This window comes from Callorhinus ursinus, unplaced genomic scaffold, assembly GCF_003265705.2.
Source record: "Callorhinus ursinus isolate GAN/ISIS: 27379988/994484 unplaced genomic scaffold, GSC_fseal_2.0 scaffold4, whole genome shotgun sequence".
Taxonomy (NCBI): domain Eukaryota; kingdom Metazoa; phylum Chordata; class Mammalia; order Carnivora; family Otariidae; genus Callorhinus; species Callorhinus ursinus.
Genome location: NW_027397066.1, coordinates 3,669,865 through 3,683,992, shown reverse-complemented (window position 1 = coordinate 3,683,992; position 14,128 = coordinate 3,669,865). Strand labels below are relative to the sequence as shown.

General features: G+C 57.6%; 1 protein-coding gene across 3 annotated transcripts in view; it reads left to right on the top strand.

Annotated features, from left to right (window-relative positions):
• The window catches only part of SORCS2 (sortilin related VPS10 domain containing receptor 2), a 433,845-nt gene that overhangs the window by 354,191 nt on the left and 65,526 nt on the right, over positions 1-14,128 (top strand). For all 3 annotated transcript variants that reach the window (XM_025887404.2, XM_073891393.1, XM_073891394.1), the window contains exons 4-5: positions 2,040-2,204; positions 12,758-12,831. In XM_025887404.2, coding sequence (XP_025743189.1) covers positions 2,040-2,204; positions 12,758-12,831 — 239 coding nt within the window. The remainder of the gene's footprint in view (positions 1-2,039; positions 2,205-12,757; positions 12,832-14,128) is intronic.

The following is a 14,128-nucleotide window of genomic DNA, read 5'->3' as shown; positions in this document are numbered from 1 at the left end:
TGGGACTCTCTGTACTATCTTTGCAACTTTTCTGTAAATTTAAAACTCTTCTAAACTACAACATTTATTTAAAATAAGAAAATAAATGACTTCTAACTCCACCACTTAAAACCAACCACTATTAACGTCCTCCGTGTTTCCTTCCGTTCATTTTTTCAGAATTGAGGTGTAATTGACATCTAGCCCTACCTTAGTTTCGGGCGGACAGCATCGGGATTCGGTGTTTGTATTTACGGTGGAATGATCGCCGCCGGGCGTCTGGTTACCCTCCGCCACCGCACGCCCTTACAGCGACGCTCTGTCGTGATGAGACCGTTCGGGATCCTCTCTCTCAGCAGCGTTCGGACATGCGGTCCAGTGTGTCACCACTCTGGGCACCCTGCAGCCCGTGACCTGCTCACTTTGTATCGGGCAGTTTGGGCCCTTCTGACCCCCTTCACCCCTCGCCTACCCGCCACCGGCACCGCCAACCCGTCCTCTGTGTCTGTGAGCGCAGCCTTTGCTTTTGTTTGGAAGATTCTACCTGTAAGTGCAATCACGGGGTATTTGTCTTTCTCCGACTTTGCTCACTGGGCATGACGCCCTCAAAGTCTGTCCTTGTGCTCGCAGTGACGGGGTTTCCTTTTATCTTATGGCTGAACAGTCATCCCTCCACTCTTATTTCTGTGCACTTCCGCTGACACAGTCACGCTTACTTTTATACGGTAACCACTGACAAAATTATCATAGGCTTCCTTAGGATTTTGTCCGTAGGAAATACACAGTTGCTCCTAAGTTTGCACTCGCCACTTTTCATGCGTGAGTAAGCTCCCTTGCCATTAAACATTTCCAGGGAAGGGTTTACATGAAGCGGGCCCCCTGGCCGTTCTTGGCCCCTCCACTTCTCGTGTGTGCACCTCCTGTCCCTCCACCCAGAGGGACACCTCCCACACAGTCTCCTCTACCTTCCGGGAGCACGGCTGCCGGGGGTCAGGCTCCGGGAGTGCCCTGCCCTTCTCTTTCAGACCCGTGGTTGGCTGGCACGGGCAGGACCCATGCCGGAGACCAGTTAACCTGCTCACGGGGCTCCTCAGCGTTTCCCTGGAAAGAGCGCATCAGATTCTCATTTGCAAAGACGGGAGCTTGTGCAGCTTATTGATTTATGTCCCGTGTGCTTTATCATCTTCTAGAGGGATGTTGAGATGTGGGAAGCCCAATGAGGTGGGGCGTCTACAAGAAGGGGGCTCAGTGCCCCACAGTCTCCCCCTTCCCCCGGGAAAGCGGGGCTCATCTTGGGCCGGGCTGGCCCCACGCCTCTACCCTGCCAGCACCCCTCCCTGCATGGACTCCCTCTTAGATCCAGACCCTGGCTCCATCTGCGTGGTGTGTGACCTCAGGCAGTTCGCTTCCCTTCTCTGTGCCTGTTTCCCGACCTCTCCGTGGGCACCTTGTTTGCCACTTTCCAGGGTGATCTCATCCTGAGATGGTTAACTTGATCCCATCTGTGAACACCCTGTTTCTAAGTAAGGTCACCTTCACAGGTATCGGGGTAAGGACTTGGGGACATGGTATCTTTCTGGGGGACCCCATTACACCCCCACGGTGGCCTCTAAGGCCTCACAGAACTGGACCCACTGCTACTTCTCCAGTCCGTCCCCCTCCTCGGCCACCTCACCTCCGAGGTCCAGCCCTGGCGCCCGCTGTCCTGGGTTGCCCCCCGACCTGGTCCAGTGCTTACAGCCCCCACCCCGACCTCCCCCACAGCCTGCTTTGTCTCCATGGGCCGCCGGGCCGCCACACGATGGTGGACACACTGACTTGTCTTGTGCTGCCCGCACAGAATGGATCACTCACAGCAGAAAAACCCAGCTCGTGGTCGGGGCCTCCCCGTGTGGACAGTGCCCAGCATGGGGAAATAGTTGTGGAGTGAGTGAATGAGTGACTGGTTAGCATGAGTGGGCGGGGCGGGGTGGGGAGGGGGCGGCCCCGCAGTTCCTGCTGCCCCCCCCTCTAGGCTTGTGCAGAGCAGAGGCTCATGTCTCCCCTGCTTTGTGTTTCAGATTGTCCTGGTGAGCTCCTCGCTCAGCGACCGGGACCAGAGTCTGTTCCTCAGCACAGATGAGGGGGCCACCTTCCAGAAGCAGCTCATCCCCTTCTCAGTGGAAACGCTGATTTTCCACCCCAAGGAGGAGGACAAGGTCCTGGCCTACACCAAGGAGAGCAAGGTAAGCAGGCCCGGGGCTGGTGTCTGGGCCCGAGGGCGCCCGCTGCGGCTCTGTGGGGCGGGGTCATGGGGAAGTGTAGGCTGCTCATCACGGTGTCCCAGGAGCCCTTCGCCCCGAGGCCTGGTGGTCTGGGCGCCACCGTCGGCCGTGCGGTGTGGGAACCGAGTGGGCAGAGGTGAGAGGTGCACTTCGCACAAATAAGCACGTGACACAGGATTGAAAAACAGGAGGTTCATTAGGGCTTTTCCTCTTGGCCTTCCCTTTGGGTGCACCAGCCATAATATTCCACACACCCTCCCAGCGTGGGATGCTTTTCCTTTCTGCCAGCCTGGGATGCTTTTCCACTTCACTAGGAGTGACTTGTCCTTCAGATCCATGTCCATGTCTTCTTCTCTGGGAACTGTGTCACCAGGGCCCCACAGGAACCTAAGGACCCCTCCCTGGGGTGATCGAGAGAACGTGGTGGAGGGTTCTTTCCAGGCCCAGGGGGTAGGAGAGCCCGGGGCTGGTGCTGGCAGGTGCTGAGGGCTGGGAAGGAGGGTGCGGCGGGGCCCGGAGAGCGCTGGAGGACGAAGGGCCGCCCTAGCCACCCCAGAGGCCAGGATCCGTTTCCTGTAGCGCTCTAGCCAGTGACCACAGGCTCCATGGCTGGCCACTCCAGAAGTGTGGTCTCCCACAGTTTGGGCGACCAGAAGTCCAAAATCAGTTGTGCTGGATCAGAATCGAGGCGTCTGCAAGGGACACGCTCCCTCTGGAGGCTCCAGGGGGGACCTGGCCTTTTCCAGCTTCTGGTATCCGGGCAGCTTGTGAAGGAGCCACTCCAGTCGGCAAGGGCTGTGCCTTCCTCTGTGTCCCTGCTCTGTGTTCACAGAGCGTGAGTGTGTGTGAGTGTGTGTGAGTGTGTGTGAGTGTGTGTGTGTGTGTGTGTGTGTGTGTGTGTGTGTGTGAAATCGGAGAAATCGCCCTCTGCTCCCTCGGGGGGACCCCGGATCGTCTTCTCATCCAAAGATCTTCACTGAATCCCGTCTGCCTTTGCCCTATAAGGTCACTTGCACAGGTGTGGGGACTGGGACATGGCTGCCTTCTGGGGGCCACATTTCAGCCTACCGTCGTGCCCAATAGGAGGTGCAGCCCCCAGAGTGTCCAGAAGCGGCCCAGAAGGAGGCCTGGCCTGGGATGGGGAACCCAGCCAAAGCGGGGTCGGGCAGTGGATGCCATCCTCACAGGCCAGCCCCCAGGGCGGAGAAGGGCAGAGAAGGGCAGGGCATGGTCCAGAGGCAAATGGAAGCTGTCCGCTTCAGGGTCTTCCTGTGCACCCCCAGGTCTGCTTGGGCCCCCCTGTTCCACACTCTTCTGCATCCCAGCACCTCTCTTTCCCAGGGCTGATCCCAGTGTGCTTATATATCTGTGACATTATTTGATTACATCTGCTCCCTGCAGACATGCTCTGGGTAAGCTCCTTGAGGGCAGGGACTCTTCCTAGTTTGTACAGCATTTCATCTCAAGTTCCTGGCTGAGGATATTTGTTGGATGGATGGACGGGGAGGTGAGGATGGATGGGTGGGGGCTGGGGGTGATGGACGAGTAGATGGATGGGTGCCAGTCGGTTGGATCAGCTGGTGATGAATGATGGATTTCTCCCACGAGGGATCACCTAGGTCAGAGGCCTCCAAATGCAGACTTCTGGCTGGTCTGAGCCGTGGTTCGCTGCAGGACCTGGCCTCCTTGCCAAGGTCTGGTCCTCGCTGACTGGCGTCCCTGGTTTGCCCCGGCCCCAGGGACCGCCTCTTTGCTCCCTGCGCCTTCCTTTGGGACAGCATGTGCTTCTGGGTATTAATAGCACTACTTAGCCTTCCATGTAATTAGACTAAAGCACAATCACGGAGACTTATTTTCCTGCAGAAATTGACTGCGTTGCAATTGCTCTTTAATTTATGATGCCCTGAAAAATTAATGGAGCTGAAATCTCGGTTATTTTCCTTGGTTCTTTCCTGTGACTCTAAGGAAAGAAAAAGGGGAGGAAGAATGGCTTCATGGTAGTTATGAAAGGAATGAGGAATTTGAGGGAAATTAGTAACTGACGATAGGGCCTTGGGTGTTTTTTTTGTTTTTTTAGGGTTTTATGGTTTTCAAAGCTCTCTAACTTCGAAGAAGCGGGATGGTGCGGTGGCACCACGCTGGCTCTCGATCCCGACAGACCCCGTGTATTAGGCCGGCATCTGCTCACCTGCGTAACACACAGCCCCAGGCCTCGGTGATGCCCAGCAACAAGCGTTATTGCTGGTTCTCGGGTCTGTGAGTTGGCTAGGGTTCTTCCAGGTGCTGCTGGGACAGGTTGCACACGGCTCCTGGCCAATGGTAGGGTTCAGGTCTCCACGCCTCTCTTGTTCTGGAACCTGAGGTCCCCGGGGGACAGGCTGTTCTCATGATGGAGGGCAGAGGCCCCGGGGTGGGGTGGGGGGCAGGGAAAACCGCCCCAGTAGAGTTGGCATGTCTGCTTTGACCTGGATCACACATCGCAGGCCAAAGCAAGTCACCTGCCAAAGTCAGAGTCAACAGGGTTGGACGCCAATATTCCGTTGTCAAGGACTTGCTGACTGGTACAGAGGCAGACACTCCCCTCTGGTTTCCTCCCAGGTGCCTGCCCCTTCCTCCAGCAAACACTCTGTCCTCCCAGCCTCAGACCGCCCTGTCCCCATGCTTTCACTTCCCCCCTTCACCGGGACATTGTAGCTTGGGGTGCTCTGAGGCTACCTTATTCAGAGCCTGGGCAGCCTTCCCAGGTGAGACCCTGATGCGGTGGTTTTTATTTCAAGGCTCAGCAAACTACTGGGGTCCTGGGATCAAAGGATGTCATAGCCAAGCAGCCCCTTCCCACGCCAGCTCTCCGGGGACCACTGGCGCCAAACTGACCTGCCTGGGTCCCTGTGCTGGTCCCTGGGTCCTGCTCGCAGGCACAGCCCTGGACACTTACCTCTAACACTGTTATGTGTTATTCTGCTTGCCATCAAGAACCTCCTCTGTTTCCCAGCACTGTGAGAAATTAATCTGAGCCTGGGACTGCCTTCCAGAAACTTAGGAGGGAAGAAAAGACACCTTGGATGGCCAATCTGGGAAGCCTTCCTGGAGGAAGGGGGTTTGAGAGAGGTGTAGAGAGTGGATCGGGAAGTACGTTTACTTCTGTAACACAGCTTCAGAACAGCAGAGAAGATTGCACAAGCAGAGAAAACCGAACACTTACAGTCCTCCAGCCTAAGCAAAACTGTGTTTGTGTTTATCCGTGGCGGCACGAAGCAGAGTGGCTGTCAAGGCGGGGCGGGGTTGGGGGGCGGGCAAGCATTCCCCAAAGAAGGGGCGGGCAGAGGTATTGGTTCACAGCGGCTGCCCTGAATGTCAATCAGTAGCTGAGTCGTCCCCGCAGGGCTCCAGACGTCAATGCCCCGCTTCCTCCCTGACCTCAGACTTCAGAATTGGGCAGAAATCGGGCTTCTCTGAGTAACAGAACTATCTTGTGAGCCAGGAGAATCTTACACCTCAGTGTGTGTTCCCGTTTGCCCCAATCCCTTGTCTGACAGAGCTCAGGGCAGGAACGAGACTCCATGCTGGATAATTTAAGCAGAAGAAGGATTTAGCCCGGGGCACTGGGTGTTCTCTAAATTGTCCAGGGTCTAGGCAAGGGACTTCAGGCCAGACCCCCAAGGATCCCTCCCGGGAGACATAGAGCTCTCCCACCTGGGGAGCCTCTACCTCCCATGTCCTGAGGGGCAGGACCGGGAGCCCCACTGGACTTACCAAAGTCAGGGACATACAGCAGATGTTGAGACCCAGGCATCTGCCTGGCAATGCTCATGGAGCCCGTGGCTAGACAGTGGGATGCCGGGTCCAGTTGCTGCCTCCGCCACAGCCGTCCCTCTAGCCTCCAGAGCCGAGGATGGATGCCGCAGCATGTCCCCCTGACCTTGCTGTCCAGCAGGCATGGCCCTAGGTAGCCACCTGCACCGTCCAAACCTCCCACGAGTACATCTCTGACCCAGAACTTCAGCTGCAAGGGAGTCTGAGCAGGGCTGGATTTTCACTTTCCAGCCTGTGTTCGATGAGGCGCCCTGCAGTGGTGGAGGGAAGGATGCTGAGAGCCAACTGCCATGCTCAGCACACCGCTGAGAGCCTGGGCCGTTGGCAGAGGACAGCACCTCTAATAATTGCATGAGACCTATCGGCACGCATGTCTGTGAGTGACCTTCTTCTGACCTCATCTTGTTGCTTCGCCTTTGTTTCTCCCTTGCTCTGACTTTGGAGCACTTCATCTTTGTGCCAGAGTAGCTCTGGTAGGCCACCTCCACTCCTTTCCTGGACCAGCCACCTGGAGTCAGTCAGCCCTTCCACAGGACACCACTGTGCGGGGTCCACTGCAGCAGCTAGGATGTCCCCCATGTGTTTATTCCTGTTTATTTGCTGGTGTTTATCTTTTATTAAGTGGAAATACTCTATTTCTGCAGCAGTTGGTGGTGCGTTATAAAATCACCTCCCATGAGAGCAAATTGGAAAGGCTCCAGCACGTCCCGGGGCGGGCGTCATCAACGCAAGTACATCAATGGGGATGGCATCCATAATGCCATCCATTAATGTGGAGGTTGTATTACCAGGCTCCCGTAAATTGATGGCTGCACACCCATTTTTTATTTGCTTACTATTTGAGGATGGGATCTGTTCTCTCCCGATCTGTAGATGGGTAAATTAAGGCATGAGGTGGAGGGGGTCCTGGCCTGGTCACTCAGATGGCCCAGAGAAAGGACTAGAGGTGACCTGGCATCCTTCCTGGGGGACACCTCCACCACTGGGGTATCACACTCTGGTCCACAAGCAATCACGGCATGGCTTCAAGCAGCTTGCTTACCTCTCTAAGCTCCCATTCTTTCATCAGTAAAGGGGCAATGGCCCATCTTATGGTGCGTGCGTGCGCGTGTGGATTAAGTGAGCGGCCTTTGACAAGCTCTTAGCTCAGTACCTGGCTCCATGAACAGCCATACCTGCTGCTAGGATCTCCCACTGAGGCCCTTCCAGAAATTGAGTGCCACCAGCTGCTTGAGCCACAACTATTTATTGAGCACCTCCTGCGTACGTGCCAGGCAGGAGTCCACGTGCTTAGTAAGATGGAGGAGTTCCTTGTGCTCCTGAATCTTACGTTCCAGGGGATGAAAACTTTCCAAAAACCCCTTTTAAATATTAAAGTGATGATTTCATATCGTGTACCCAGCAGACATGGCCTGGCACCTGTTTTGTAAATAAAACCTCACTGGCACATAGGCAAGCCCATTCGTTTCCATATTGTCTCTGGTGGCTTGCTTGTTCCAGGGGCAGAGATGAGTAGTTAGAACAGACACCGCATAGCCTGCAAAGCCAGAGATATTTACTGTCTGGCCCTTTCCAGAAAAGTTTGCCAGCCCCTGCCCTAGCATCAGATTTGTCCATCCTTTCAGCACACCCAGTGGCCATCAGTCCGGGGCTAGGCTGGGGGAGGGGTGAGCTGTACAAACTTTTGCAGAGGAGCAGGAAACAAAACCTCCAAGATGGGGAAGAAACTAAGCAAACAGCTCTGGGGCTCAGGGGGTGGGAGTTCTCTCAGCAAGTGTGAGGCTGGGGGGTCAGGAGAAGCTCCTAGAGATGCAGGCAGCAGACCTGGGCCTGTGGCAGGGAGGGAGGGAGGACACCAGAGGTGGGGGTGGTAGGAGGTGGGCTTCTGGGATGGGCTGTGTTGTGTGTCCCCCAAAAGCTGTATGTGGAAGTCCTCACCCCCCCAGGACCTCAGATGTAACCATATTTGGAGATGGGGATTTTAAAGGGGTATTTAAGTTAAAATGGTTCATCTGGGTGGGACCTGGTCCAGTATGACAGATGTCCTTACACGAGGAGGAGTTAGGGATACAGACACACACAGAGGGATGACCACATGAGGACACGGGAAGAACATGGCTGTCTGCACCCCAAGGAGGATGGCCTCAGAGGGAACGAACCTGCCCACACTGTGGTCTCAGACTCCCAGGCACCAGGACGGGGAGAGAATAAAGGCTTAGGCTTTAGGCCCCATCCACGGTGCTTTGTTCTGGTGGCCCTGGCACCCACAATGCTCACAGATGCTCAGCCTCCTTGTTGAGCAAAATCTCATGGTCTTGGGCATTTTCTTTGTGCTGCTGACAGCGGGGGATGGTGGCTTACCACAGGAAACCCCCACGTTTGTTAAGAACAGGGACAACACTCGCTGTTACCACGGGCTCACACACTCTGGAGTCACGGCCATGCAACACGACTCTCTCCAGGGTCTGTGGTTGAGTGTCTGGCAGGGAGAGCCGTCCTGGGGTGGAGCGTCTTCTCATGGGAAACAGTGGTTAGGACACCATGGTTAGGACGGTGTGGTTAGGACGCCGGGGTTGGGACGGTGTGGTTAGGACGCCGGGGTTGGGACGGTGTGGTTAGGACACCGTGGTTAGGACGCCGTGGTTGGGACAGTGTGGTTAGGACGCCATGGTTGGGACGGTGTGGTTAGGACACCATGGATGTGACGGTGTGGTTAGGACACTATGGTTAGGACGGTGTGGTTAGGACGTCGTGGTTGGGACGGTGTGGTTAGGACGCCGTGGTTGGGACGGTGTGGTTAGGACACCGTGGTTAAGACGCCGTGGTTGGGACGGTGTGGTTAGGACGCCATGGTTGGGACGGTGTGGTTAGGACGCCATGGATGTGACGGTGTGGTTAGGACACTATGGTTAGGACGGTGTGGTTAGGACGCCGTGGTTAGGACGGTGTGGTTAGGACGCCGTGGTTGGGATGGTGTGGTTAAGATGCCATGGTTAGGACGCTGTGGTTAGGATGGTGTGGTTAAGATGCCATGGTTAGGACGCCGTGGTTGGGACGCCATGGTTAGGACAGTGTGGTTAGGACGGTGTGGTTGGGACGCCGTGGTTAGGACGGTGTGGTTGGTTAGGATGCCGTGGTTAGGACGAGGATAACTCACTGAGGTGGGATGCATCGGGTCTTCTTTCTATAGCTGTGGGGAAGAAGGAGGCACAAAGGGAGTCTACCAAGGGTGGTGGAAGAATCCAGAATGTGGGACTTGAACCTGTGGCCTCAGAGGTGGGGCAACTACTAGAAGCCAGGTAGCAAGGACGAGGCCCCAGATGGAGGTGGAAGTGGGCTGAGGGGCGCAGGAGGGTCCTGGAGATGAGGAGCAGAAGCGCCAGGTGGGCGACAGCACTAGGGGGCATGTCCTAGGGCACCCCTCCTCTAGGCCAGAGTGGGGTGTACAGCAAAGGGGTAGCACTGTAGCCCAGTTTTCTCCTGGGCCCTGAGCCCTGACACAGGCTTCTTGACCCAGTGGACTGGGTTCTGAGCCTGGCTCTGCAACACCAGGGCCTCTGAGCATTGACCTTGGCCAAACCTTGACCAAGAGGTGACTTCAGACGGAGTCTTGAACACTGAATGAAGACAAGGGAGGCCATTGCAGCGAGATCGAATCGCAGGTGCTGATGCTCAGAGGACCCCATGAGACACATTAGCAACACCATCACACAGGACCCCAGACCTGAGCGTGACAGGGGCATGGGAGGTATGGGGGGATATATGGGCCCGGTGGCCCAGGCACCCTAAGTGCCTGTGATAGGAGTGTGGGTGTTATCCCAAGGAAGGGCTTGTGGCATCCCCTGGAAGGTCGCAGGAGAGTGACGTGGTCAGGTGTGTGTCCCAGAAAGATCCCAGTGGCTGTCTCATGGAGCAAGGGCTGGATGGGAGGGCTGAGGGCTGCAGGCAGGAGGCCCAGAGGAAGGGTTCAGGAAGCCACAGAGATGCAGGTGGCTCAGCAGGGTGGAGAGGAGGCAGGGGTACAGCAGCCGTGGGTTAGGTGGAGGACGTTAGCACATTGGGAGCCTGTGACTTACTGGGTGTGGCAATGGGGTGGTGAGGAGAGGTCTGGGGTCCTGGCCTTGGGAGCTGGTGGGTGATTGGCCCTAGGCAGGTCTGGGGTGGGCTTCCGGGATGGGGGTACCTCTGCCCACACTGAAGGCCAGGACGGCACAGGGCTGATGCTTGAGGAGCCCCAGTTTCCCTTCTGAGATTCCACAAACTCTTCCTTCGTGAACAACAGCAGAAATGATACCATGACCTCACCTGCTCTCCGTCACTTGGGGCCCTGATGGGGACAGGCTGGGTGAGATGAGGAGCATGTGTCGTGCCGGCCCTGAAGGCCAGCAGATGTGGGCTCCAATCCGGCGACTGTTGTCACGGTTATTAGACCCCTTTCACAGATGGAGACACTGAGGTCCAGTGGCTGGCATCAGCCTTCCTTCATCTTGGGGTCTGGCCGTGAAATTGCTCTGCTTAACTGACTTATTCTAGACACGTCTTGAGTGCAGAGGAGTAAAGGAAGGGGCATTCAAATCACAGAGAATCCAAATCTGGCCTCTAGCAGCGAACAACCCCGGGCAAATCACTCAGCTGCTCTTAGCTGACCTTCTTGATCTGCAAAACAGGTTGATTAAAGCATCCGATTCACAGAGATGTCATGAGATGGTCCGAGAGGGGACGTGCTCGGCCCACGCCCATGCAGTCGGCTCTCAGCAGCCGCTGGGGCTTGATGATGATATCCCTACATGACGCCGATGGGATTCGTGGGGCACATAATTAGTCCAGCCACTTTGCAGCGGTGCCTGGGATCAGCGCACACATCCCAGTAGGGCCGGGCTCTGGATCCCCGTTTTAGGAAAGTGGGGAACTGAGGTTTAGGAAGCTTTGGGAGGTCACACAACCGTGTACTGTGGAGTCTCTTGGGAGCCAGGGCTATGGGACCCCATGATCTCTCAAGTCACAGACTCATCCCTGCAAAACATACCATCTTATAGATGGGGAAACTGAGGCAGGCACAGCCATTATAAGCCAGGGCTCAGGGGAACCAGGTCTCCTCTGCCCCCTAGCATAGCTGGCCTCTCAGCCCGGGAGTGACAGCGGAGTGTCCCCGCCCAGCCCTGCCTCTGCAATGGAACGCTTGGGTCTCTGTTCCGTGTGGGATGTGTAGGATTCCCACATGCGTCCTGCTTCATGGGTGCAGAGATCCCTGAACACCCTCACAGCCCACCCTTCTCTCAGGAATGGAGTGGATGCTTCAGCGTTCCCATAAACCCCACCCTGTGACAGGGGAGGCTGGCCAAGAAAACTTGGCAAAATCACAAATGAAAGATGCTGGGGACCCCAATTATAGACCTGCCCACGTCCCAGCTGGGGGGAGGTGGGGGACAGCGTTAGTTCTCGCCCGCAGGCTGACTCGGGACAGAGCTGGTGGGAGAGGGGCGGGAGGGACAGACAGGGCTCCTGTGTTCCAGGACCGCCCGCCCCCACAAGTGCCTTATCTTACCGGCCGCATGCACCCTGGCAGGCTCCACGGGGCCAGATGTGTGCTCTGCAGGGTCCAGTGCGATATGAGAAATGTTTGAAAGTCAGGACAAGCCTTCCTCCTGCAGTCTCTCTCAACCTGGCCTGGTGGGCTTCTTTTATTGCTAGAGTGACACACAATGCTACGTTAGTCTCCGGCGTCCAACATAGTGACTGGGCAAGTCTCTGCGTTATGCTATGCTCTCTGCAAGTGTAGCTCTCACCTGTCACCAGGGGACAGTGTCCCAGTACCCGTGACTGTGTGCCCTAGGCTGTGCCTTTCTTCCCCCCCCCCCCCCGCAAGGTGGGCGCCCGCGGGGAGGGGTGGGGGGCAGGCTGTCATGGTGCTTTTTATGAGCTATTTAACATCACACGGCCCTGTGCCCGGGGACACTGGTGCAGCGAGTGCAGACCCTCCCAAGCTCCCACAGCCCTGCCTCTGGACTCAGCCCGCAGGGGGCTGACCCTGACCCTCCCCAGCCCAGGTCCCCCCAGAGTCTATCCTAGGAGGTGGCGGGAGGAAGGACCTTGCAGGAGCCCAGGCTCTGAGCACCCCCTCCACCGCCTCCACCGCCCGCCAGTAAGCTCATTGTTTCATTGGGCTTCACTCACAAAACTCACATTCAAAGACACGTATATTAGGAAGTTCAAGTGGGTGGCCACAGGGCATTAAACCCAAGCAAAGGGCCCTTGCGAGCAGAGACCCCGTCCTCTTGCCGCGACCGCAGACCCCAGGCCCCGAGGGCTCTGCTGTTCCTGCGTGGACATGTTTTCACACTGCCTGCCCTTTGCAGACCCTGCTCCCTCCTTCCCAACACACACCCGGCCTCCAGCCTCCCATACCCCTTTCCCTGCACCCCCCAGCAGCATGTCGTCAAGTCCCTCCTGGACAGTGGTGCTCGGGGCACCTCCTCTCGGGGGTCTGCCCAGCCGGTGTCTCTCAGCTCCTACCAGCTGGCCTGGAGGCCAGAATCACTCTTTTTGGAACCCCTATGCCTGACCCTTGGCCTCCCGGCCTCTCAGAGGTTGAGCGCAGGGCTTGCCTGGGGCATATTCGTCATTCAGGGGAGATCACCCCTGACCCAGAAGAGGCCCATCCTCAAAGCATGACTTCTGTCTCTCTTTTCTCTGCCCTGAAGCTCTACGTATCATCGGACCTGGGGAAGAAGTGGACACTTCTGCAGGAGCGAGTGACCAAAGACCACATGTTCTGGTGAGAGCCCCCCCCCCGGCACTGGGGACCCCCGGCCCTGAGGGGGGGGCTCCCCTTTTCTCCCCACAGCCCCCAGCTCAGGGCTCCCCTCTTCTCCTGCCTCTGGCCCCAGCCGTGGACCTCCTCATCCCAGGGGGCCTCCAGAGTGCTCTTTCCGCTCTGCTGAGACTGTAGGAAGTGGTGGAGAGTCGAGGCTTGCTGTCCCTCAGGTCACGTGTGCGCCCGTGCACCAGCTGTGCAGCCCGACACGGGCGCTCGTCCCTCTCCGAGCCCCCGCTTCCTCCACAGTACAAACGGGTGCCAAGTACGTCAGGCTGGCACAGTGCCCAGCACACAGTGGGCCCCCCACCCGTCTCCCCTCCCGACCCCCCCGCCTCCCCCTCCTCGCCCCCCGTCTCCCCTCCTCCCCTCCCCTCCCCGTCTCCTCCACACCTGCCCTCCCTCTCTCCTTCTTACCCCTCCCCCTTCCTCCTCCCCACCTCCCCTTCCTCGCCACTCCTGCCCCAGGGCCTAACTCAGCCCCCCACTAGCTGTCCCTCTCCCATGCCCGGTGGCTTCCTCCACCCCTGCCTGCCTTGGCCCCGCTCTCCTGCCCTATCCGGTGCCTGGGCTCCCCTCCCACACTTGTGTTATCTCTTGGAAGCCACTCAGTGATCCCTCTGAGCAGTGTTCTAGCCTCATTGCACCAGTGAGGAAACTGGTGCTCAAGACACGTCAGCGGGCTGAGTGAGTAGAACCCGTGGGGGATGAGTACTTGAGGGGCCCGTGGGGGGTGAGTAGTTGAGGGACCCATGCGGGGTGAGTACTTGTGGGACCCGTGGGGGGTGAGTACTTGAGGGGCCCGTGGGGGGTGAGTACTTGTGGGACCCGTGGGGGGTAGTACTTGAGGGGCCCATGGGGGTGAGTACTTGAGGGGCCCAATGGGGCTAAGTACTTGTGGGGCCCTGGGGGGGTGAGTACTTGTGGGGCCCGTCGGGGGTGAGTACTTCAGGGGCCCATCGGGGCTGAGTATTTGTGGGGCCCGTGGGGGGTGAGTACTTGAGGGGCCCATTGGGGCTAAGTACTTGTGGGGCCCGTGGGGGGTGAGTACTTGAGGGGCCTGTGGGGGGTGAGTACTTCAGGGGCCCATCGGGGCTAAGTATTTGTGGGGCCCTTGGGGGGTGAGTACTTGAGGGGCCCGTGGGGGGTGAGTACTTGAGGGGCCCGTCGGGGGTGAGTACTTGTGGGGCCCTGGGGGAGTGAGTACTTGTGGGGCCCGTGGGGGGTGAGTACTTGAGGGGCCCGGGGGGGGTGAGTA